Here is a 22,192-nt window from a genome sequence, read left to right as displayed (position 1 = left end):
CTAGGAAACATCTTGGGGGGAGCTGAATGCAAATTACCAGTTATGCCAAGACGTGCCCTTTTGACACATCGCCCTGGGAGGGGAACGCTGGCTGGCTGATCACCACTTCTTAGCATGCGTGCAGGGTCTTCTATTGGTTTAATGTTTTCTCTGTGATGTTAATGTTTTAATGTTTTCACTTTAAGAATAAATGTGCTTGCTTAGACAGGACGAGGTGATAGCTTACACCTATGGATGGCTACACTGTTGATAGCTCTGCGGAGAAGACAAAGCCGACCTGCTGAGGCAGTCTGACTTGCTGAGGAGTTCACAGTGTCTGCAGGGCACTATGCAGCCTGGAAAAAACCCGGACAGGAAGGTGAGAGTCATGGGTCTCTGCCCAAGAAAAGTGACAGCTGAAAAGCTGGGAGCCTAGAGTGGACTACTTAGGGGGAATACAGGTGCAGTTTCCCTGAACTGTGACAAGCCCAAGTTTAGGGACTGATAGACCTCGGGTGACCAGATAGCAAGTGTGAAAAATCAGAACAGGGAGTGGGGGTGATAGGAGCCTATATAAGACAAAGCCCTGAATATCAGGATTGTCCCTAGATAGAACACACAGGAGGCCAAAACCCTGGTCCTGCAATAAATGAGTCAATGAAGTTGGCTTATCCCCTGAAGCAGTAGGATTTATAGTCCTTTCAAACTGGTTGAAAACATCCTCTCCACTGGACGTGCATGGGGTGTTCTTCTTATTCATGTAAATATTGAAGCCTTTTATTAAGCCTGTTAAACTAAACTCTGAGCCTCAATGACATCTTGTGTCAGTGAGTTCCACAGGCTAATTGTTATTATTCTGACATATTAATTGTATTGAGGTAGCACCTATGAGCCCCAGTCATGGAGCAGGACCCCATTGGGCTGTACAAACACAGAACAAAAACAGGGTCCTCCTCCCAAACAGCTCACGGTACAAAATGGGCAATGACTGCCTAGGAAGGAGTACTGTGGAAAGGGATCTGGGGGTCATTTCTGGATCACAAGCTAAATATAAGTCAGCAGTGTAACAATGTTGCAAAAAAAGCAAACATCATTCTGGAATGTATTAGCAGGAATGTTGTAAGCAAGACATGAGAAGTAATTCTTCCGCTCTACTCTGCGCTGATTAAGCCTCAACTGGAGTATTGTGTCCTGTTCTGGGCGCCACATTTCAGGAAAGTTGTGGACAAACTGGAGAAAGTCCAGAGAAGAGCAGCAAAAATGATTAAAGGTCTAGAAAACATGACCTATGAGGGAAGACTGAAAAAACTGAATTGGTTTAGTCTGGAGAAGAGAAGACTGAGAGGGGACATAATAACTGTTTTCAAGTACATAAAAGGTTGTTAGGAGGAGGAGGGAGAAAATTTGTTCTTCTTAACCTATGAGGGATAGGGCAATAAGCAATGGGCTTAAATTGCAGCAAGGGTGGTTTAGGTTGGACATTAGGAAAAGCTTCCTAATTGTCAGGGTGGTTAAGCACTTGAATAAATTGCCCAGGGAGGTTGTGAAATCTTCATCATTGGAGCTTTTTAAGAGCAGGTTAGACAAACACCTGTCAGGGATGTTCTAGATAATATGTATCCTGCCATGAGTGCAGGAAACTGGACTAGATGATCTTTCGAGGTCCCTGCCAGTCCTACAATTCTATAAGACAAGAGACTGACAAACAGATACAGCCAGACAGGGGAGCACAAGGAAACAATGAGGCAACATTGGGCAGCATGATGGGCAGCAATCTCTCCACCTTTTTGAGCTCTGCATAAAAAAAAAACAATTCTTGTTATGAATTTATTTCTTGGTTTGAAAATCATCAAGGTTAGGGTGCCTAGCTCCTTTAGGCTCCTTCGAAAATGTTGCCCATATATTACCTCAGATGCTGATCCCCCAATCAGACATCAGCCTGCTGGTAACTCTATATATATGTATTTCAAAAGGACAGTGTCTGCTCTGAGAAACTTAAAAACTTAACAGATTTTCTACTTGTCCCATTCCATTATGAGAAAAGAGATATAACTATAGATATATATTCTCTATCGATTGAAGCTCAGTTTCTCCATTATTATAATTAAGATCAGTTCCATTCATTTTATTATTACAGAAGAACCTAGAGGCTAGAGAGACTGTGCTAGGTTCTTCCCCAAGGAGTTTAACATTTTTCCGGAGTCTGATTTCCAGTGACAATTCCCGAACAAGGCCCAGGACTCATACTGGACATTGGAGACTCACTCAGAGACACAAGGGCCGAGAGAAGCCCCTAGAGATTCAGATGGAAGGCAGGTTTGGGGAATGAGGTCTTGGAGATGTAGGCTCATGACTGCTCCCTCTTCCGTATTGTGCTATTCACTGTTCTTGAACTGCTTTTGTATGTCGAAAGATGGAGAACCAAACTGTGGTGATGGAGTTCATCCTCTTGGGTTTCACCAATGACCACCGCCTACAGCTCCTGATTTGTCTGGTGCTCCTAGTCGCTTATCTCTTTACCATCGCGGGCAACATTCTTATCATCACTATCACCCTGGTGGACCGGCGTCTCCAAACCCCGATGTACTACTTCCTCCGGAACTTCTCCCTCCTGGAAATCAGCTTCACCTCTGTTATCATCCCAAAAGCATTGGCCAACATGGCATTAGGCGGTCAAACCATTTCTTTGATTGGGTGTTTTGCTCAATCCGTTCTCTATTTTATCCTGGGTACCACCGAGTTCCTTCTGTTAGCAGTCATGTCCTTTGATAGATATGTGGCCATCTGCAACCCTCTACAATACACAGCCATCATGAGCGGTCAAGTCTGCACTCTCTTGGCGTTGGGCTCCTGGATTGGAGGCATATTGTTTATTATTGCTCCGATGATTGTACTGTTCCAGTTGCCTTTCTGTGGCCCGAATGTGATTAACCATTTCTTCTGTGATAGCACACCATTGATTAAGCTTGCCTGTGCAGACACATGGCTCATAGAGTACATGGGCTTCATCACAGCTCTGCTTTCAGTGCTGGGCACTCTAGCGATCACCCTTGTGTCCTACATCAAGATCGTCTCCACCGTGATGCACGTCCCATCTGACCAGGGGAGACAGAAAGCTTTCTCCACCTGCATCTCTCACATCACTGTGGTCTCCATCACCTACGGGAGTTGCATCTTCTTGTACGTCAAACCTATGTGGAGTGGCGGGCTGGACTTCAGCAAGGCTGTGGCTGTTCTCAACACGGTGGTGTCCCCTCTGCTCAACCCCTTCATATACAGCCTGAGGAACAGGCAAGTTCAGGAGGCAGTGAGGAAGGCCATTGGTAGTGCAGTGTTTTGTAAAGACCCCAATATTTAATAGTGGGTGGAAGGTGAAAGCCTGGAGATTGGAGAGAGACCTATATTAAAGAGCAAAGAATTCCTATCTAATCTATCAACCCATCCATCACCACAGACACCTATCAATCTATCTATCTATCCCCATAGACACCCATCTATCTATCCATCCATCCCCATATCTATCTATCTATCTATCTATCTATCTATCTATCTATCTATCTATCTATCTATCTATCCTGAATTCTTCAGTGCTTTAAAGAGCAGAGATTTACCCATACCCTCAGTACACCTGAGGGTATGGGTAATATGAGGTTTTCTATTTTATGGGTAATAATTATATTATATGGGTAATATGAGGCATTTCATATTTTAGACTCTTATTTTCAAATAACTCTAAGGGCGAGTGTTTCCCAGATGCTGTTGAGATTGAATGGGAGTTGGGTACATAGTTTCCATGGATTCCTTTGAAAATCCCAACCCCATTCCTGGTATTTTATGATGGTGCTGAGCAGCAGAACAAAAATTCGTAATATAGAAGCCATTGCCTTCTGGGGTTCCTGGATCAGTTCTTTGCGTTACTCTCCCTGCCTCACCTCTAACAAGCCTGGGACGTTGCACTCCATGTGTCTGATGGAAATAGGCTTAGGAGTGTGAATCTGATGTAACTGGAAAATGCTTTATGCAAAAGGTCTCTTGTAAGGCATCATAACGAAGGTTATAACCTACAGAATATATTCCTCCTATTTGTGTGCATCTATCATTCTTGTATCTGAAGCTAGAAATATGAAGTATAACTCTGAGGTCCTATTGTAATTATGCAAAGTGTGGGCCATTAATGGTGGTTTAGAATCTTGATGGCTCCAATTCACTAGGACAATTGGTTGTATATGGTTTATTTATCTGCAAACCTTCCAGTGTATGTGTGGGCCAACCCAGGAAGAATGGAGAATAAGGGACTTACAGTGATATGTGAGCATATCATAGGATACTGGAATCCATCTTAATCCTCATACTTTTCCACTGATGAAGCGGTGGTGGGGACAAGCACAGACAAAAGATTCCCGCCTTGTGCCAAAGCTATAAAAGGGGGTGGAGGAGGACAAAGGAGGCTTCCAGTCATGAGAAAACCCCTGCTTACCACATGAGATGTCTGCTGGATCTAACAAAGACTGTACCAGGGGAAAGGATTGGGCCCAGACTAGGAAGGAGTCTAGTCTGTGAAAGAAGCTCATTGGAACATCTTTGAGGGTGAGATATTACCTGTAATCAGTTTCTTAACATATTAGGCTTAGACTTGAGTGTTTTGTTTTATTTTGCTTTGTAACTTACTTTGTTCTGTCTGTTATTACTTGAAACCACTTAAATCACTTTTGTTTATTAATAAACCCAGAGTAAGTGATTAATACCTCGGGGAGCAAACAGCTGTGCATATCTCTCTATCAGTGATATAGAGGGTGAAAAATTTATGAATTTACCCTGTATAAGCTTTATATAGAGTAAAATAGATTTATTTAGGGTTTGGATCCCATTCAGAGCTAGGTGTCTGGGTGCTGGAGATAGGTAACCTGCTGAGCTGTTTTTAGTTAAATTCTGGGTCTGTGCTGCAGCAGGCTAGCCCCTCTGGCTCAACAAGGCAGGGTTCTGGAGTCCCAAGCTGGTAGGGAAAATGTACTCAGAGGTAATTTCAGAACATCAGGTGACAGTCCCAAGGAGATCTCTGTGACCAAACCGAGCCTGGACTCTGTGACTGCATTAGTTGCCAACAGGGGAGTGTGGTAGAAGAGGACACAACATGTCTACACAGAACTTTTTCTGGACTGCTGCGGTGGGGGGAGAGAGGTCAGAGTCCATCTGGCTCTTTAGGGCTCTGAGGAAGCTCTGGGATCTGGAGAGAGGTCTCTGGAGCCTCGGAACGTGCAGGAGACATGGCTCCTACCTAGTCCAGCGTAACCTGCCGTGTTCCCCCACAAGAGCCATATGAACAGGCAACACTGCCTCTATTTCCTTGGCCACATGTACTGTGCGCTTTTTCTGGTGGCTCGTCCACAAAAGGAGGACAAGAGCTCACTACTGCTACCATCTGAGGGAGTTGCTGGGTTGAGATCAGCTGGTAGAAGGATGCAGTAGCCCAAGGATCTGGGACTTCAAGGCCCTAGAGGGACCTCTTACCTTTATAGACCCCCCCCCCCATCATACACAGCTATTTTAAAGTTCAGCGCGATAGTAAAGAGACCCCTTTTCGACCCTTCACCACACAAGAGAGAGCCTGCAGCATTTGTCATTAACTATTTATTTCTCCTCTCCTGGCTCCCAAACTGCTTCTCCTCCATACGGCCGCCAGCCACCTTCGAGTTCTCCCTCTTCTCTCCCCGGCTCTGCTCACTTGATTGCAGCAGCTCAGCGGATGGTCCAGCTTCACTCCTTCACTTCCATTCTTCTTCCCTTCTTTGGGGGGCTGCATTCGCCATTGAGCAGGCTGATGGAAATCCCTGAGTGCTCGGCCTAGGCCAGGGGTCTCCAACATGCGGCCTGCGGGGCTATTTCTCTAGGTAAGCGGCTCCAGGCCAGAGCTCAATGCCCTCCTGCACCCTAACCCCCTGCCATGAGCCCCCTGCCTGCACCCCAACCCTCTGCCACACCTCGCACTCCCTCCTGCACCCCACACCCCAACCCTCTGCCACACCTCGCATTCCCTCCTGCACCCCACACCCTGAGCCTCCTGCCTGCACTCCCGCCTGCACCCCACACCCCAACCCCTGCCATGAGCCTCCTGCCTGCACCCCAATCCACTGCTGCACCCCAACTTCCTGCCCTCAGCCCCCTGCCACATCCCACATCCTTCCTGCACCCCAACTTCATATCCTGAGCCCCCTTCTGCATCCCCCACCCCTTCTGCACCCCAACCTCCTCCCCTGAGCCCCCTGCCTGCACCCCAACCCTCTGCCACACCTCACACTCCCTCCTGCACCCCCACACCCCAACCTCCTGCCCAGAGCCCCCTACTACACCCTGCATCCCGACCCCCTGCCTCACCCCTCCAACTCCCTGCCCTGAGCCCCCTACACCTCAACTCCTGCCCTGAGCCCCCGCCACACCCATCCTGCCCCCTCTGGGGGCAGGGCCGGGGACAGCGAGTGGGGGTGTCAGCAATGCAGCCCTCGGGCCAATGAACTAGTCCTCAAGCAGCCCTCATGGTCATTTGAGTTTGAGACCCCTGGTCTAGACTCACAGGCCCAGCAGCTAAAGCCAAGCCCCACTGAGAGCAGGGGGAGATTAGCCTGGAGTGTCAGGAGTGGAGGCTTGGCCCATGGGGACCCAGGCACTGCCGCTGCTGCCACCTTCATGGTGAATCCTCCAACGCCTCGCCAAAGGGCTCTTCCCCATTCTGCAAACTGGCCTCACGGGCTGACTGTCTAGGAGAACAGAAACCCTTTGTTAGAGCCGGAGAGTCTCTTGCCATGGCTCCCTGAGGGTCACAGTCAAACACCTGCGAGTCTCTAGGAGGCTCTCAAGCAGTTCCCTGCTCAGGCACTTGGCACCCACTAGCAATGGTCGCTGACAGCGGCATTGCCAAGGGGAGCTCAGCAGAGGATCCCTTCTTTGGCTTCCTGAGTGGGAGGGAGGTTGGTCTGGTCATTTAAGGCCTAGTGTCAGAGTCAGGGCTCCTGGGTTCTCTGACTTGGGAAGTGGCTGGAGTCTAGTGGTTGGAGCTGGACTGGTATCAGTCCCACGCTTCCTTCCTGCCTCTGTCAGGGACGTCGTGTGTGACCTTGCAGCCAGTTGCTTTCTATCCCTATGCCCCAGCGAACAGGGATAATACTGACCCCCCTCAGAGGGGCTGGCAGGGGCAAGGTGGGGCTCCAAGTGGCACTCCCTGAATGTTTCAATCACTTGATGGTGGCAGCGCTACTAAGGCAAGGAAGGAATTTGAGCCTTGGGGAAGTTTTTAACCTAAGCTGGTAGAAATAAGCTTAGGGGGTCTTTCATGCAGGTCCCCACATCTGTACCCTAAAATTCAGAGTGGGGAGGGAACCCTGACATGTGCTGACCTTAGAACCTAACCCCCGCATATGATGTGACTCCACTGTATTCATTTTTGATAGTTTAGCGACGCTCCAGGGGGAGGGGAGGTGGGAGGGGCTGGCCTCTCCTTTTGCCTCTCAGTTAGGGCTCAGTCTATAGTCAGCTTGGCTAGGCCCCAGGCTGTGCAGCCCGAGGGAAAGCACCCTGTTACAGACCTGCTCTGCCCACTCCCACTGTTCGTGGCTTGGGGTCCTTGCTCCCCATTTCACACCTGCTTTCCAGAGGGACTGAGGACACACAGGCCCCACTGACTGGAACTGAAGTTTGCTCGTTCTGGTGACTCTGATATTCAGAGGCTGACAGGTGTGGTGAGGGGGCTGGAGAAACCCCACTGCTGCGGGAAGTGGAGCTAGAGACCTGAGATGCCAGGTGATCAAGACTACCCGATGCTCTCTTCATGCCCCAGGGGCTGGAGTCTCCTGCCAGAAATGCTCTCAGGAGCCCAGGTTTGAGGACGTCTCTGGAGAGCCACTTCCTAGGAAGGAAACCTGGGTGGTAGGATGATGGAGAAGTCTCTGTCCCAGAACTGGGAGCCAGGGACATGGGAAGCTCCCAGACAGGCTATGCATCGGGAATTCCATTTCTCCCCCAAGAGACCCACACGCCCCAAGGAGTAAATGGCTCTTACCTCCATGAGGGACTGGGGTCTTCCATCTAAGCCTCTTTGAGAGTCAGCATTGCTTGCTTGGATGGGACGAGGTGACCTGTCCCCACTGCTCCCTGACGCGGCTCAGCTACCAGATGCGCCCGTCTGGGAGGCTGTGCCAGATCCCAGGGCCTGGTAGACAGCTGGGAAGGAGGCTCCTATTCCTGTCATACCTAGAGACACCATAGAAGGGCCAAGGGGAGAATAAAGGGCAGGAGATGAAACTAGCCCTGAGCCTCTGTCCCACCCCTACCTCCTCAAAAGTGGAGCTTTCCGAGCTCCAGTGGGGCTGTGGCCCTGACACAAGGGCCTTTCTGCACTACATGGGCGCAGCCGGAATGGGAGGAGGGTAGACCAAGGAAAGGGGGGAGGGGAGTGGGTGCAAGGGAAAGAGGTCCTGCCCCATATGAAGGAATTTGGGGGGCAGAGGGAAGAACCCTGCTCCACAGAGAGGGGAGAGAGTTTCTGTGAGTGCCGGGGGGCTCTATTTCCCCTTCCACTAGCTCTCCCTCTCGCTCTCCAACTCCGAGGGAGGCCACTCCGGCTGGCCCAGTCTGGTCCGGACCAGAGTCTGCAGAGTAGCAGTGGGCCCACAATAGGGCTGGGTGGTTTTGACGGGGTTGGGACTCACCACCATGGCGCCTCCCGCTGGTCGCTCCGGGAATTAGCTCAGTCCATGGGGAACGCCCTCTGTTGGCAGCATCCCATCCGTCTCTTGTCCTCCGTTGGCATCTGGACCCACGTTGCTCACTGCTTGAGAGTGTCCTTCAGGCCACTGCCCCTCTAGCAGTGCTCACTAATCCATCCTCACCCCATTCCAGGAGGCGTGGGTTAGTAACGGTCCTTGCACCTGCTTCGGTGGCCAACCGCAACCCCCAAAGTCTAGCCCCTTATCTCAAGGGCCGGTTACAATTTCTCTCGGCCATTGGATGGCCAGGTACAGTACTGCCCAGCCCGAGGTGCTGGTCTCCTGCTCTGGAGACAGACCTTCCCCCATGACGTTCTGGGACAGACTACCTACTGCTCTCCTGGGCAGCCATTATATAGGGCCTAGCCTAGCCCTGATTGTCTGGCTCTAATCTCGGCCCTGATTGGCTCTCAGTAGGCCCTTCCCTGATTGGCTGCTGGCTTGCACCGCCATTCTGGCCTACTCTAGCCCTCTCTCACATGGGGGTGGGGCAGCTGCCCCACCACAATCCCTCTCCCTTAAAAATGCTCACGGGGGAGGGGAGGAAAGAGTTCCTATCGCCCCAGCTTCCTTCGCCGCGGGACCTGCAGGGCATCTCTTTCCTCTTGCAGGTCCTCCAAAGTCTGGAGCCACCTGCTTCCCACCTCTAGAATCTGGGTTCCCACTGTAGAATGTCTGGTCCTACGTGGGTTCCTACTTCTGTTTGGGTTCCCACATGGGCCCTCCTGGCTCCTATGTGGGTTCCCTCATTTTGGTGGGACCTCTCTGCCCCAGCCCCTTTCTCTCTAGGGGCCTCCGTCTTCACCACCTCTTCCTTGGGGCTGGTCTCTGATCGAGCCCTTGTCTTGGACACTCCCCCTTTCTTCCTCAGGGGGCAGTGCCTCTTTAAATGTCTCCCTTGGTGGCAATGGAAGCACTTTCTGGGTCTTTCCCCTGCGATGTCCCTTCTCCTGCTTGTTTGGGCCCGGGCCCTAGCCTTTCCTTCTGGGCTGGCCCGGGCCTTGGGAGTCCTGTAGGGGCACTCTCTCTTCAGGTGCCCTGGCTCCCCACAGACCCAACAAGCTGGGGACCCCCATTACTCTCACAGGGGGTGCCTTTTCTGGGTGGGGCCTCTCTGCCCCCTCCCAGTAGGGACTCTCCCTCTTTTAGGGTCCCCATCGCCTGTAGGCAAAGCAGTTCAGCGTTCCCGGTCCCGGCCTCTCGCACTTGGTGCCGGATCTCTTGTTTGGTCTGGGTGCCGACTTCCACAGCAGCCGGAACAACTCCCTCTGCTGCTCGGCGAGCCGAGCCGCCCAGGCCCTCCAATAGAAGTCTCTTTTCTCCACCATTTTGTATCTCAATGTGGCACAATCTGCCTAGTCCGCTTGACGGTGTCCTTCTTCAGACCACTGCCCTCTGGCAGTGCTCCCTAATCCATCTTCATCTCCTTCCGGTGGGGGAGGGGGGAATCAGGTTAGCAACAGTCCTTGCACCTGCCTCAGTGGCCAACCACAACCCCCAAAGTCTAGCCCCTTGTCTCAAGGGCCGGTTGCAGTTTGACTCCGCCACCGCATGGCCAGGTGCAGTACAAGAGGGAAGGGGGGGACCCAGGCCCACCCACTACTCTGGGTCCCCACTCAGGTATCCTCCAGTGGCAGCCTCCCTGCTCTCCCCTTGTCCAACTGTCCCTGGGCCACTTCCCCTCCGGGCCCTTTATATCAGGGCCCGCAGTCTGGCAGGTCTTCAGGCCGGAGCTGTAGTAGGCTCCCTTGAGCCTGCCCAGCACGGCTCTTTCTGAGATGCTGGTCTCCTGCTCTGGAGACAGACTTTCTCCCATTAAGGTCTGGGACAGACTGACTGCTGCTTGCCTGGGCAGCCTTTATATAGGGCCTAGCCTAGCCGTGATTGGCTGGCTCTAATCTCGGCCCTGATTGGCTCTCGTTTGGCCCTTCTCTGATTGGCTTCTAGCCTGTGCAGCTGCTTTGGCCTACTCTAGCGTCCTCTTGCATGGGGGTGGAGCAGCCGCCCCACCTCAGCGATCAGCTGTCGCAACCAGGTGCGGGGCCGGCTCCAGGCACCAGTGGAGGAAGCACACGCCTGGGGCGGCATTCCCTCCATGCTTGGGGCAGCACAGTCCGGGCGACTTTTTTGTTTTTTGCACTTCGGCAGTTCGGGCGGCGGCAGTCCGAGTGGTTGGGGTTTTTTGGTTTTCTTTTTGCTCGCTTTGGGAGTCCGAGCGTTGTTTTTTGGGGTTTTTTTTGCTTGAGGCGGAAAAATGGTTGAGCCGGCGCTGCTGGGCTGAGGTCGCTCAAGTGGTCAGCCCCTCAACACAGTGTATCGGGGGTGGCTCAGGCCTGGGCGGGGCCCAAGCATCCCACAAACACCCAAACTTCAAGGGCGGGCCCTGGCCTGGGTGGAACCCTGGCAGCCAGCAAACAGACAGACTTGACAGGGCTGGCTCTAGCCTGGACGGGGCCCCGGTGGCCAGCCAACAAACAGTTCCTGTCCTGGGCTACAGCCTCCTTGAACCGTGTAGGGGGTCAGCCACCCGGGGTGGGGTGGCAGGGGGACGCGGTCCCACCCTCCTCCCCCGCGTCCCAGCCCAAGGCGCTGGCAGGGGCAGGATTGGTTGCCCAGGCGTCGGCGGGGATCCAGCCGCAACACGCCAACTGAGTCGCGCCGGGCTCTGCAGCCAGCAGCTCCCGGGCTGTCCCTGGGCTACGTCCTGCCTCCCCGGCCGAGGTTTGGTAGCTGTGGCCTCCAGGCCTTTTCCGGCTCCTTGGGGTAAACCGCAGTGGGGACTCCGGGCCAGTCCTCGTCCAGGCCTGGGGTTAGGGTTAGGGTTAGGGGCCTCTGGAGAACAGGCCAAGTGTCCTCCTCTGTTGCAGGCTGTCCCCCAACTGTGGTGCAGGGCCGGCCTTTTATATTTCCGGCCCCACGCCCCGGTCCTTATGGTGAGGGGGGCGGAGCGATATAGGCTCCGCCCTCCAAGGGGCGTGTAGGGGATCCCTCACTCACGTGGTCGGAGGGAGGCCACTCAGTCTCAAGAGAGTCCACCAGAGTCCCTGGTGGCCAGCAACAAAAAGTCCTTCAGGCGAGGGGGGTGGGGCGATATAGGCCCCGCCCTCCAAGGGGCGTGTAGAGGGGCCCTCGCTCTCCTGCTCGGAGGGAGGCCACTCAGTCTCACTACACTCCCCGTTTAGAGGGAGCGGGAGTTGCTGGTGGCCTTGGAGGCAGAATTCCTGCAGCGCCTCCGGCACTTGGCGCAAGTGCCGGATGATGTAAAGTTGGTTCATTATGTTGGCCGTGACGTCCTCCTGCTGCAAGGGAACGAGGACCTGTCACAGACTCAGACACCCCCGCGGAATCAGGGGGAATTAAGGGCACCTGGGACCAGCAGCATTTCCACCCAGAACCCGTGCACCTCTGAGGGATGAAGTCCCCCTCCTGACCCCCAGAATGGAGTCTTTCTAGGGACCTCCAGTGCCAACCCCCCTCCTTGTAGGGGGAGCTCCTGCCATCTCCCACCCAGTGCCCCTGACAGCTGTTCCACCTCCAATCCACAGCTCAAGTTCTCCGACCTCTCTCCTCCACCCCCACCCAGGTTGGGCAGGGAGGGGGCTCTAGTGGCGGGGGGGGGAGTGGAGGGATTCTGGCAGCAGTGAAGTGGGATGTGGGGAGTTTGAGACCTTTCCCCAAGTCATCCCAGCCACTGAGGCTGAAGCCAGAGGATGGCAGCCCTGGTGAATGGGGCAGATCAGCAGCCCCTGCTGACTGAATCCTCCCGTTCTCTCTAGAGCGAGTCCAGCCCTGCCAGCAGCAGGACGAGCTTCCCCCGCCCATGTGCCTCAGAACTGCCCGGTCAGTCGCCATCACCCCTCAGTCCTTGGCCTCCCAGGCTGCCAGTGACGGGAACAACTCTGGGTGGTGGCGCGGGTGACAGGAGAGGCTCGCAGAGGGCACGTAGAGCACTCTGCTGCCCTTCCCAAGAACAGAAGTCCGTGCTGAGGCAATGCTTGTCATTCATTAGCCTTGCTAACGAGCTGGGCTGGAACTGCTCCGGGGACAAGCTGGCTCCCTCCTGCTCATGGAGGTGAATTCATCTCCCTTCCCAGGAGCAGCTGCTCTCACTCTCATTCCCCACCAGTCGCCTTGCTGCCAGGCCGGGAATGGCCAGAGGATGGGAATGAGGCCTGCCCCCCCCCAATCTCCTGAGTCTAATGCAGCTGCTCACCTTGCTCCCCATCAGCTGCTCGGCTTGCCCCAGGAGGGAGTAAGTGAGGAGCAGCCCAGCCTGGCTGACACGCAGCAGGGGGTCGTGCATGGCCAGCACTGCTGTCTGCAGGAAGAATCTTCTCTGCCCCTCCGAGAAGAATTTGGCAAAAACCTGAAACCAACCAGATGTGAGGCTTCAGCAGATTGCCCCGAACCAGGCTCCAAATCCTGGCCTAGAACGGCAACTCCGTCGCGTGGCTCCAGGAGGCAGCCACCTGCCTGCAGAGCTGTGCCATGCCCTGGCAGAGTGTCCTTACCTCCCCTACCCTGGCGGTGTTCTTATAGCCGAGGAGCCTGCTGTCCTGGTGCCAGTCACACACCCACAGGTCTTCGACCTCATGGATGTTCAGGTCTGGGAAAGAGAGAGACACATACACATCGGTCATTCTGGTTGCAGGGCTTGTGTCCTTCCAATCCCATTGGGGGCTGCACAGTGGGCAGAGCCCAACAGAACTGCGGGGGTGGTGGAGAACACAGAAAGAGATAGAGAGAGACTGATCCGCCAGCCGGGGTCACTCGGAGAGAAATTGGCTGGGGTCCCAGTCTCACTCGTCTAGCCGGGTTCCTTACCCCTCTGGCGCAGCAGGAGCTGGTAGAGCCGGTAAACCCCCTCCCTGGCCTGCCGGCTGATGTCCTCGTCTGGGTCACTGATGGACAGAGCCAGCTGGGCCACGTGGTGGCCCATCCTGGGGAATTCGGCTGAGTTCTAATGGACGGGAGAGGGAGAGGGGACTCCATCAGCATTTTCCTGTCAGCTCCCAGTCCCCCCCGGGCCAGGACTCTCCTTCCCCTCAGCCCCTCTGCAGGAGATGCTAGAGGATAGGAGCTAGAGCTGGACCCTTAGTTATCTCTGCCCTCAAGGGAGCCAGGAGAACAGGGATGCGGGCAGGGCCCTCCAGGAGGATTTGCTTCCCCAGCTGCTCCAGGATGACAGGAAGGCAAGAACCTGGAGCCCGCTCCCCTTACAAGAGAGAGTCGCCACTTAACCAGGACAAGAAGAACTTGACTCAAGCCAGGCTCATTCTCTGCTCTGACTCTGCCTCCCCAAGAGGAACACTCCTAGCCCACAGCCCCTGCAGCAGCAGATCCTACAGCCCGATGGAGCCGCCCCCTACGCCTGGAGTCAGGAAGCTGGGCTCAGAGGCCACTTACGTCAAAGTCAGGGAGGGAGATGACGGACGTGAGCAGGGCCGCGCTGCTCCTGATGGCCCTGGCTCTCTCTCGTGGCACCCTGGACACGGTCCAGTAGTTAATGTGCTGTGGGGAAAGGAGGCAGCTCAGGATTGATGGGGGGGGTGCATGTGTTGTGCTAATGGCCCCCCACATCCCCAGGGGGCTGAGACATTGCATGCGGTGGGGGTGGAATATCTGATTCATTGACCGCAGAGCTGTAGAAGGGGACTCTTGCCCCCAGGACGATGCTTGTATCCTGCAGGTCACAACTTGTCATTGTCTCTCTAGATTGGGACAATGCTCAGTGTCGGGGCTGGTCCCATCCTCCCTGAACTGCTGATTCCTGAACAGCTCCCCAGGAAAGAGACAGACCCCTCCCCCCTCCCTGGCTCTCAAGTCCTTGGCTGGGTGAAGGGACTGAGTGTGAGCACAATCCCCCCAGGAATCTCGGGGACCATCAGAGACAAGGGCTGATTCTCTGGGACCTCCTGTTTCTCTAGGAATGAGGCTGTGGCTCTTCTCTGAGGACCATCTTCTGGATCTCCCAGGAGGGGTTCAGACTCTCACTCCCCAAGCCAGCCAGCGGCCCTGTGCTTAGTGCTCGACACAACCAGGCAGAGCTCTGGGTGAAGTCCCAGCTCCTTCCTCTGTCCTTCAAGGAGGAAGGGCCTGACCCTGCATTGCACTGACTGCCCTGACCAAGGACGGCCACTGGGGGCCCAGCTAGGAGGACAGACTGGAAAATGGATCTAAGAGTGAAGGTCAAATTGCCCCCAACCCCTCATCGGGTTCACCTCCAAGATGTAGTGGAGCTTGTCCGTGTCTGGGGTCTTTGCCAGCAGGTTCCCCAGCATGGCATCCAGAAGGTCTGGTATGACCCTATGCAGATCCTGCAAAGCAAGGGAGAGCCGTGGGTCAGAGTTAGGGAAACTGGGGCTACATCTGCCACAGGATGGGAAGAGGGGTCTCTGGGAAGCACTGGTGAGACCCCCAAACACATATCCTGGCGTCTCTCATTCACATCCCACTGCAGGCAATTAGCAAGGATTCGGGCAGGATAACAGCTGGCTGATCTACCTGGACTTGGTTGGTGTCCATCTGCGTGCCCAGAGTGAAGACTGCGTGCAGGGTGGCTTGGAGGAGGTGGGTCTCCAGCTCCGGCTCCAGGGCAGGTGTCATGGTGCTGGCAAGAGAGAGGAGCCGGTATTAGACTGTGCAGTGCGGGGGTGGGACTGACACTGACACGGACGTGAAACTGCAGGGAAATAGGCAGAGGCTGGAGAGAATGGAAACTGAGGCACCGAGCCAGGGAATGATAAGGCCGAGGTTTCCCAGACCGACAGTGGCAGGGCAGGAATGGCGCCTGTTCCCTGGACCCTGCTGCCCCTCCTGTATCTGATCCTGGGAGTCAGCCTCTCCCCAAAGCCATTGCAATGTACTGGAGTGCAAAGAACAGAGCAGCCAGGAGAGGGAGTGACCCTTCCCCCCACCTCTGCCAGAGGAGCCCCCCTTGGGAGGTGAGCTGGGAGTGGGAGGGGCAGTGACTCCCAGCCACGGGCCTGAGCAGCACTGGGGTTAGGGGAACCAGGCGGGAGGGTCTCGGTACCTGAGGTTGGCCACAGCAATGAGGGAATTGGCCAGGACGGCGCCGGGTGGAGAGTTAGGAGGAAGCTCCTCAATGAGCTCCTGTGAGACGCAAAGGAGACAAAGGAGCGTGTGAGATTCGGGCCACACTGACACTCCCCAAGGAGGAGATTACACAGCCAGCAGGATCCCCCCAGCTGCCTCCCGCTCCTCCGATTCCTGTCCACTAGTTCTCCCGTCTCCTCTCCCCAATCTTCACCCCAGTAATCCCTGCCCTCTGCTGCCCTCCAGCACCTGCCAACCCCCAACCGTCGGCCCCGGGAGACCCCTGCCCCTCCCATGTCTCTGTCCACCCTCCAGCTGCCGGGCGCCGTGTCTCACTCACCACAATCCTCTCCGCCACAGCCGCCTTCGAGCAGTGTGGCTCCAATGTGTCCTCCCCTCTCTGCTGGGCAGCGAGGCACGCGGCGTAGATGGCCTGCAGGAACTCGAGCTGCTGCGCCTGGTCCTGCACCCACCGGGAGTGGGGTTAGGGGAGAGAGAGCCAGTTAGCCAGGGACCTCCCTGCCCCAGCCACACCAGCTGCAGGACTTAGGCCTGAATGGGGGATAGTGGGGACCTGCCTATTGTNGGGCCTCACTGACACTTCCCAAGGAGGAGATTACACAGCCAGCAGGATCCCCCCAGCTGCCTCCCGCTCCTCCGATTCCTGCCCACTAGTTCTCCCGTCTCCTCTCCCCAATCTTCAGCCCCATCAATCCCTGCCCTCAGCTGCCCTCCAGAACCAGCCATCCCCCAACCGTCGGCCCGGGGAGACCCCTGCCCCTCCCATGTCTCTGTCCACCCTCCAGCTGCCGGCCGCCATGTCTCACTCACCACAATCCTCTCCGCCACAGCCGCCTTCGAGCAGTGTGGCTCCAATGTGTCGTCCCCTCTCTGCTGGGCAGCGAGGCACGCGGCATAGATGGCGTGCAGGAACACGAGCTGCTGCACCTGGTCCTGCGCCCACCAGGAGTGGGGTTAGGGGAGAGAGAGCCAGTTAGCCAGGGACCTCCCTGCCCCAGCCACACCAGCTGCAGGACTTAGGCCTGAATGGGGGATAGTGGGGACCCGCCTATTGTCCAAATCACCCACGACTCCTCCACAATTAGGGTCAGGAACTGGGACAGTGCCTGTGCAGGGAGGAGACCCTGGCTGGTGTGTGACAAACACCCCCATCTTGGGGGTCCCAGATCATGAAGGAGAAAGGTCCCCATTAGGGCCAAGACCTTCTGCAGGGGTCAGGATGCTGGGAAGGAGCAGGACAATCTCAGTTCCAGCACAGCTGGGGAACGTTTGTACCTTTTCTCGGGCATGGAGCTGCTCTCGGATGTTCATGAGAGCAGCCTCCTCTGTTACCAAGTCTACCCGTTCTTCTTTCTCCTCGTCGTCCTCGGAGTCCCTGGCGGACGCTGCACCAGGGAGAGAAGGGGACAAGGTGACTCCTGCTGCCACGCGGGGAAGGACAGGGGCATGGTGGGACAATGTGTCCCCTTCCCACCTCTGGGACATAGGGCAGATTGGGCCCCACATTCCCCCCTCTCAGTGATGGCATCAGCCCCCAACTCCTTCAGGAGCCCATAGCAAAGAGACCCTCCCCACTGTCCTGGACTCCCTTGGAGGTGCCTCCCCCCATCCCCGCCCAATGGAGCACCAAGGACCAAAGTGGCAGCATCTAGTGTCCGTGGGGTTCACATGGCTCAGGCCAGACACCTGGGCTGGAGACCGCCCCCATAGCACTGCTCGAGGGCCTGGGCCCAGGGTGTTCACAGCCCCCTTCTCCCCCCTCCCTGAGCCCAGCCTGGCTCCTCACCTTGAACGAAGCAGACGCGTCCGTCGGCCAGGCTGCTGTCCGAGTCGCAGGCGCTGCTGCTGTCGGATGGGGAGCAGCCCGAGCTGCTGGGGCTGGCAGAGGGATCCTCCACCTCCTGCCCTGGGGAGGCTGGAAGGTCCTCACTGACCGAGCAGGGCGATGGCCCCTGTTGGAAGTTGGGGCTGGGCTCCTGGGGCCGCTGCTGCCCACACAACAACAAGCCCCAGAGCCACCCTGCCCGGTTCCGCCCCTGGGCTGGGTCCTGCCCGCCCAGCCGCAGCCTGGCCCAGCCCCAGTTTGGCCTGGGAGGTGATGCTCCCACCTCGGCGCCTGTGCCGGGAGCGGGTTTCCTCCGCCAGAAGGCTGGGCACTTCCACCTCCTGGCGCGGCCGGGAGCTTCTTCCCCTCCAGCGGGGACGGAGGGGCCGCTCCGCTCCTGGGGAAGATGGTGGCTGCTTCCCTCAGGCTCTGGGGCCACCTGCAGAGCCTTCTTCCTGAACCTCCTCAGGAGCCTGGCCATCCTGGAACCCAGCGGGGAGCAGGCGTGAGTCTGGGGTCAAGGCAGCCGCTCACTAACCAGCCTGTTTGGTCCCTCCCCATCCCTGCCCCAGCCGGAGCAGCTCCTGCTCCCCCCACGGGGGTGCAGGGAGGGCAAGCTACCCCCACTGGCAGGAGTTCATTGCATGATCTGCTCCCCCTCAACGCTCCGCCTCGTCATCCCTGGGGCTGCAAGAACCTGGGAGTCTCGTCCTTTTCGAGCACTGGGGTCAGTCACAAAGACACTGGTCACTTTGGACAAGCAGCTCCCTCCTGCGACCCCAGACCACACTCACCCCCCCCCCCCCCCCCCCCCCAGGCTAGAGAAGGAACAGAACCCAGGCAGGGCCGGCTTTAGGCCGATTCGCCCGATTCCCCAGAATCGGGCCCCGCGCCTAAGAAAGCCCCACACACTCACCCCGGAGGCAGTCATCTTCGGGGGCCCCAGTCCCCTGGCCAGAGCGCCGGCTGGAGCGCGGCAGCCCCGCGGCCCCAGTCTCCCGGCTGGAGCTCCTGCGGAGCGCAGCCAGCCCTGCAGTCCCGCTCTCCTGGCTGGAGCTGCGGCTGGACCACGGCAGCTCCGCGACCCCGGCTGGAGCTCTGGCCAGAGCGTGGCTGCCCCACAGCCCTGCGACCCTGGCTGCAGCTCCGGCCAGCCCCGCGGTCCCGCAGCCCCAGCCGGACCGCAGCAGTCCTGCAGCTCCATGACCCCGCCCGGACCGTCGGCCAGACCGCGGCAAGCCCCGTGGCCCTGCATTCCCGGCCAGAGCGCCATCCGGAGCGCGGCAGCCCCACGGGGCCACCTCTCCGAGCCGGCAATCCGAAGTGCTGCCCCACGAATCGGGCCCCGCACTTGCTAAAGCCGACCCTGAACCCAGGAGTCCGGACTTCTCCTGGGAAACCATTCCCCACTTCAAAGTCCCTAGGCATAGCAAGGCCAGGGCCCCCTCGGTTCCCATTGATTTCCATGCTCAGCAGCTCACTGGGTCTGGACCAGCTCACAGACTCTCATCCTGGGGAACAGTCTCCCACAAGGGAAGGGCTGGGAGCCCCATTGCTGGGACCTTGCCAAACACACTGGAGACGGCTCTGGAGAAGCCCCTTCCCGGTCTGAGAGCGAGGGGTTCCTGGGGGCTGTTTGCAAATCCAATCTCCTTTGGGAGAGATTCTCTCCCCCTTTTTCTGCCTCTCCCCAGACAGACAGGGGATGCCCCCAAGGGCCACTCACTTGCTCTGGTGACGGAGCGATAGATGGAGGATGTTCAGGGTCGTCCCTCGCCCTTCTCCTCACTCTCCAAGCCCAAGGCAGGCTGAAGAGGGTGGTGGTGAGCTGAGGAGTTACCCTGCCCAGGAAGCAGGCAGGGTGATGGCACGGGGCGATCGGCTGGCTGTGAAAACAAGAGTCTGTCTTATTGTCAAGGGACGGAGAAATTTGGCCAGCAGCAGTGGGTGCAGAACACCGTCCTAGTGCGGGGATGACAGCGCGTCCGGGATCCCGACATCCCAGCACTTTACACACCTTCCTGGAGCCTCCCGACCCCCCTGGGCTATCGGGACTGCGACCCCAACCCCACTGATGAGAAACAGGCCTGGAGCGGGGAAGCTACTGGCTTAGGGTCACACCAAGTGTCAGAAGTATGGTGGGACCCAGCAGGCCTTCTTTCCAGGCCCCTTCGCTAACCACTGCTGCACGCTCCCTCCCACAGCTGGCAATTACAACCAGGCCCCCATGTCCACTCCCCCTGCCTTTGAGAGGGAGTGTGCTCCGCTGGAGTGACTGGACCAGGGGATTGGGAGTCAGGACTCCTGAGTTCCATTGCTGGGTTTCCTGTTGGTTCCACTGCTGGGTGTTTTCCTTTCCCTGTGGGACTTTGGGCAAATTGCTCCCCCCTCTCTGGCTCTGTCCCCAGCAGTCAAACGGGGATTTAATAATTTCCCACTATTGGAAAGTGCTGGGAGAAGCCCCCAGCAAAAGCTGCTCTGACAGCGCTAAGCAGCATCTGCCCATTGAAGGTGGGAGCGCACTGCCCAGGAGGAGGGTTTGGTTCTGGGGTTTCACTTCAGCCCAGTCTAGAGAGAGGGGCCCAGCCATGGAGTCTGGCTCAAGAAGACCAAGTCTCCAATTTGTTAAGGGCATTTTGAATTCCAATCCTGTGCTCCAAAGTGCTTGGTGTCATTTGCAAATTGTAGAAGCATGCTCTCCACTCCATTTTCCAAATCCTTAAGGAAAATATTGAATAGTACCGGCCTCCGGACTGATCCCTGACGGACCCACTAGGTACACCCTCTCCGTTGGACAGCCAGACATGGAGAAGGGCTCTTGGAGTCTGGGCTTTCACCCAGCTCTGCACTCCCATTACACTGATTACATCTAGACCACATTTCCCTCGTTCGCTTGTGAGAATGTCCCATGGGACTGTGTCAAAAGCCTTAGAAACACCAAGAGAGATCACATCTACTGTTTACCCATCTCCACTAGGCCTATAACCCTGCCAAAGAAGGAGCTAGGATTGGTTTGGAATGATTTGTTCTTGACAAGTCCATGTTCTTTTTCAGGGATCTCACACGAGAACTGGGGCACAACACCTGGTTTGTTAAGGCCACAAAAATGGAGGCAGGAACCTCTTCTCTCCTGCTGGCAAAGAACCCCAGGTACCTAAAAGACAGGGCCTCACATCCCTGAATGGGCTTTTAAAAAGACAAAGCTTAAAAAAATTGGCCCCGACCATTTCTTGTTTCCGCAGACTAGATATTTTAGCAAACTTTAGAATTCCTTGGTGCTAAACACCGAGAAATTCCCCTTTCCCCTTCACAGAGGCTTTAACGCCCCTTATCTCACTCAGGCTCACGACCGCCCAGAGTTCAAGAATTGTCCCTGTTCGCATTGGACAGATGGGGAGGAGCTTGAGCTACAGAGAAGGGAAGGGACCTACCCAAGGGCCTACGCAGCAAGGCGGTGGCAGAGCCAGAAAGAGAAGCCACCAGTCCTGACTCCTGTTCTAATGGACAACAAACCCCCAGAGGCACGGCAGAGGGGAAAGTAAGCCAGTACGGTACGGTACGGCGTAGCGGCAAGAGCCAGTACGCCGTGCCGGACTGGACCGGCTTCCGCGGCGGAGATTTAAAGGGACCAGGGCTCCAGCCGCTGCGGGGAGCCCCGGGCCCTTTAAAGCGCCGCCGAAGCTCCAGCAGCCAAGGCTTGGGCGGGGATTTAAAGGGCCCAGAGCTCCGGCAGTCAGGCTCCCGTGGTGATTTAAAGAACCCGGAGCTTCGCGGTGGCTGGAGCCCCGGGCCCTTTAATTCGCCCCACGGCTCCCAGCCGCCTCTGCAGCTGGTAGGTCCAGGGTGATTTAAAGGCCCTGGGGCTCCCAGCCACAGCCGGAGCCCCTGGGCCTTTAAATCTTGAAAGGCCCCGCCTCTTCCGGTTGAGGCCACACCCCCGCTCAGGACTCCGGCGGAACGGTAAATCCTTTAAGTTCCTTTCACCCCTGGGCAGGGATAGAGCCCAGGAATCGAGATGATGGGGAAATTTCATTGAACCGTTTCTGTCAGAAAATCCCATTCAGACTAAACCAGTTTGTTTCTTGAACTCCTAACAAGTGGGATGAAAGTTCTTTGCAAAAAGATTTTGTTGCAAAACAAAAGCATCTCCTGTTTGTCACAGTGTGTTAAATTGTCTCCTCGCACACCAAGAGGAGACCCTTAGATCTCGAGAATTAGATAAGATGCCTGAGTCTGAGCTAAGTAGTTGCTGCTCTTATCAATTTCAAAATAAAAAAATACAAATAAAATCGACTATTTCAGCTATTCTATTATGTCACAATCTGATCTGAGTAAACATGATAGGACACCTCATCTTATGCACTGCTCCTAGTGACACTCTCCAACGGATCCCCATCCTCCACCCACCGTGAGGTAGGTAGGAGCGGATCATTATTATCCCTACTTGAAAGAGGGAGAAGCTAAGGCTGAGAAAGGAGAATTGACTTGTCTTAGGTCACACAGCCAGTCAGTGGCAGAGTTGGGAATAGGACCCAAGAGCCCTGATTTTCAAACT

At 56.1% G+C, this 22,192-nt stretch overlaps 2 protein-coding genes and 1 long non-coding RNA gene across 3 annotated transcripts; 1 reads left to right on the top strand and 2 right to left on the bottom strand.

Moving 5' to 3' along the window:
* Positions 1-2,392: 2,392 nt before the first annotated feature.
* On the top strand, positions 2,393-3,337 carry LOC117885470 (olfactory receptor 49-like). The gene has a single exon (XM_034786773.1). The coding sequence runs from the start codon at positions 2,393-2,395 to the stop codon at positions 3,335-3,337; it is 945 nt and encodes a 314-aa protein (XP_034642664.1).
* Positions 3,338-6,466: 3,129 nt separating this feature from the next.
* LOC117885731 lies at positions 6,467-8,856 on the bottom strand. The gene is made up of 3 exons (XR_004647834.1): positions 8,679-8,856; positions 8,030-8,220; positions 6,467-6,731 (listed from the first exon to the last, which is right to left on the bottom strand). It is a non-coding gene; the product is annotated as an uncharacterized LOC117885731 (long non-coding RNA).
* Positions 8,857-11,811: 2,955 nt separating this feature from the next.
* On the bottom strand, positions 11,812-17,421 carry LOC117885469. Its single transcript, XM_034786772.1, has 11 exons — positions 17,388-17,421; positions 17,088-17,197; positions 16,623-16,745; positions 16,132-16,254; positions 15,769-15,848; positions 15,240-15,345; positions 14,957-15,052; positions 14,142-14,246; positions 13,560-13,695; positions 12,949-13,341; positions 11,812-12,034 (listed from the first exon to the last, which is right to left on the bottom strand). The coding sequence occupies exons 1-10, from the start codon at positions 17,419-17,421 to the stop codon at positions 13,163-13,165; spliced, it is 1,092 nt and encodes a 363-aa protein (XP_034642663.1). The 3' UTR covers positions 11,812-12,034; positions 12,949-13,162.
* Between the last annotated feature and the right edge of the window lie 4,771 nt (positions 17,422-22,192).

This window comes from Trachemys scripta, chromosome 12 (assembly GCF_013100865.1).
Source record: "Trachemys scripta elegans isolate TJP31775 chromosome 12, CAS_Tse_1.0, whole genome shotgun sequence".
NCBI lineage: Eukaryota > Metazoa > Chordata > Testudines > Emydidae > Trachemys > Trachemys scripta.
The sequence above is the reverse complement of the archived record's forward strand: the minus strand, read 5'-3'. Positions and strand labels throughout refer to the sequence as shown.

Coding starts and splice junctions, on each gene's coding strand:
- LOC117885469 (XM_034786772.1), bottom strand. CDS start 17,421: ATGGGGGGAGGCACCTCCAAGGGAGTCCAGGACA. Junction 15,849..16,131: donor CTGTGGCGGAGAGGATTGTG/GTGAGTGAGACA, acceptor TGCGTCTCACAG/GAGCTCATTGAGGAGCTTCC. Junction 13,342..13,559: donor GCTCCTGCTGCGCCAGAGGG/GTAAGGAACCCG, acceptor TCTCTTTCCCAG/ACCTGAACATCCATGAGGTC.
- LOC117885470 (XM_034786773.1), top strand. CDS start 2,393: ATGGAGAACCAAACTGTGGTGATGGAGTTCATCCTCTTGGGTTTCACC.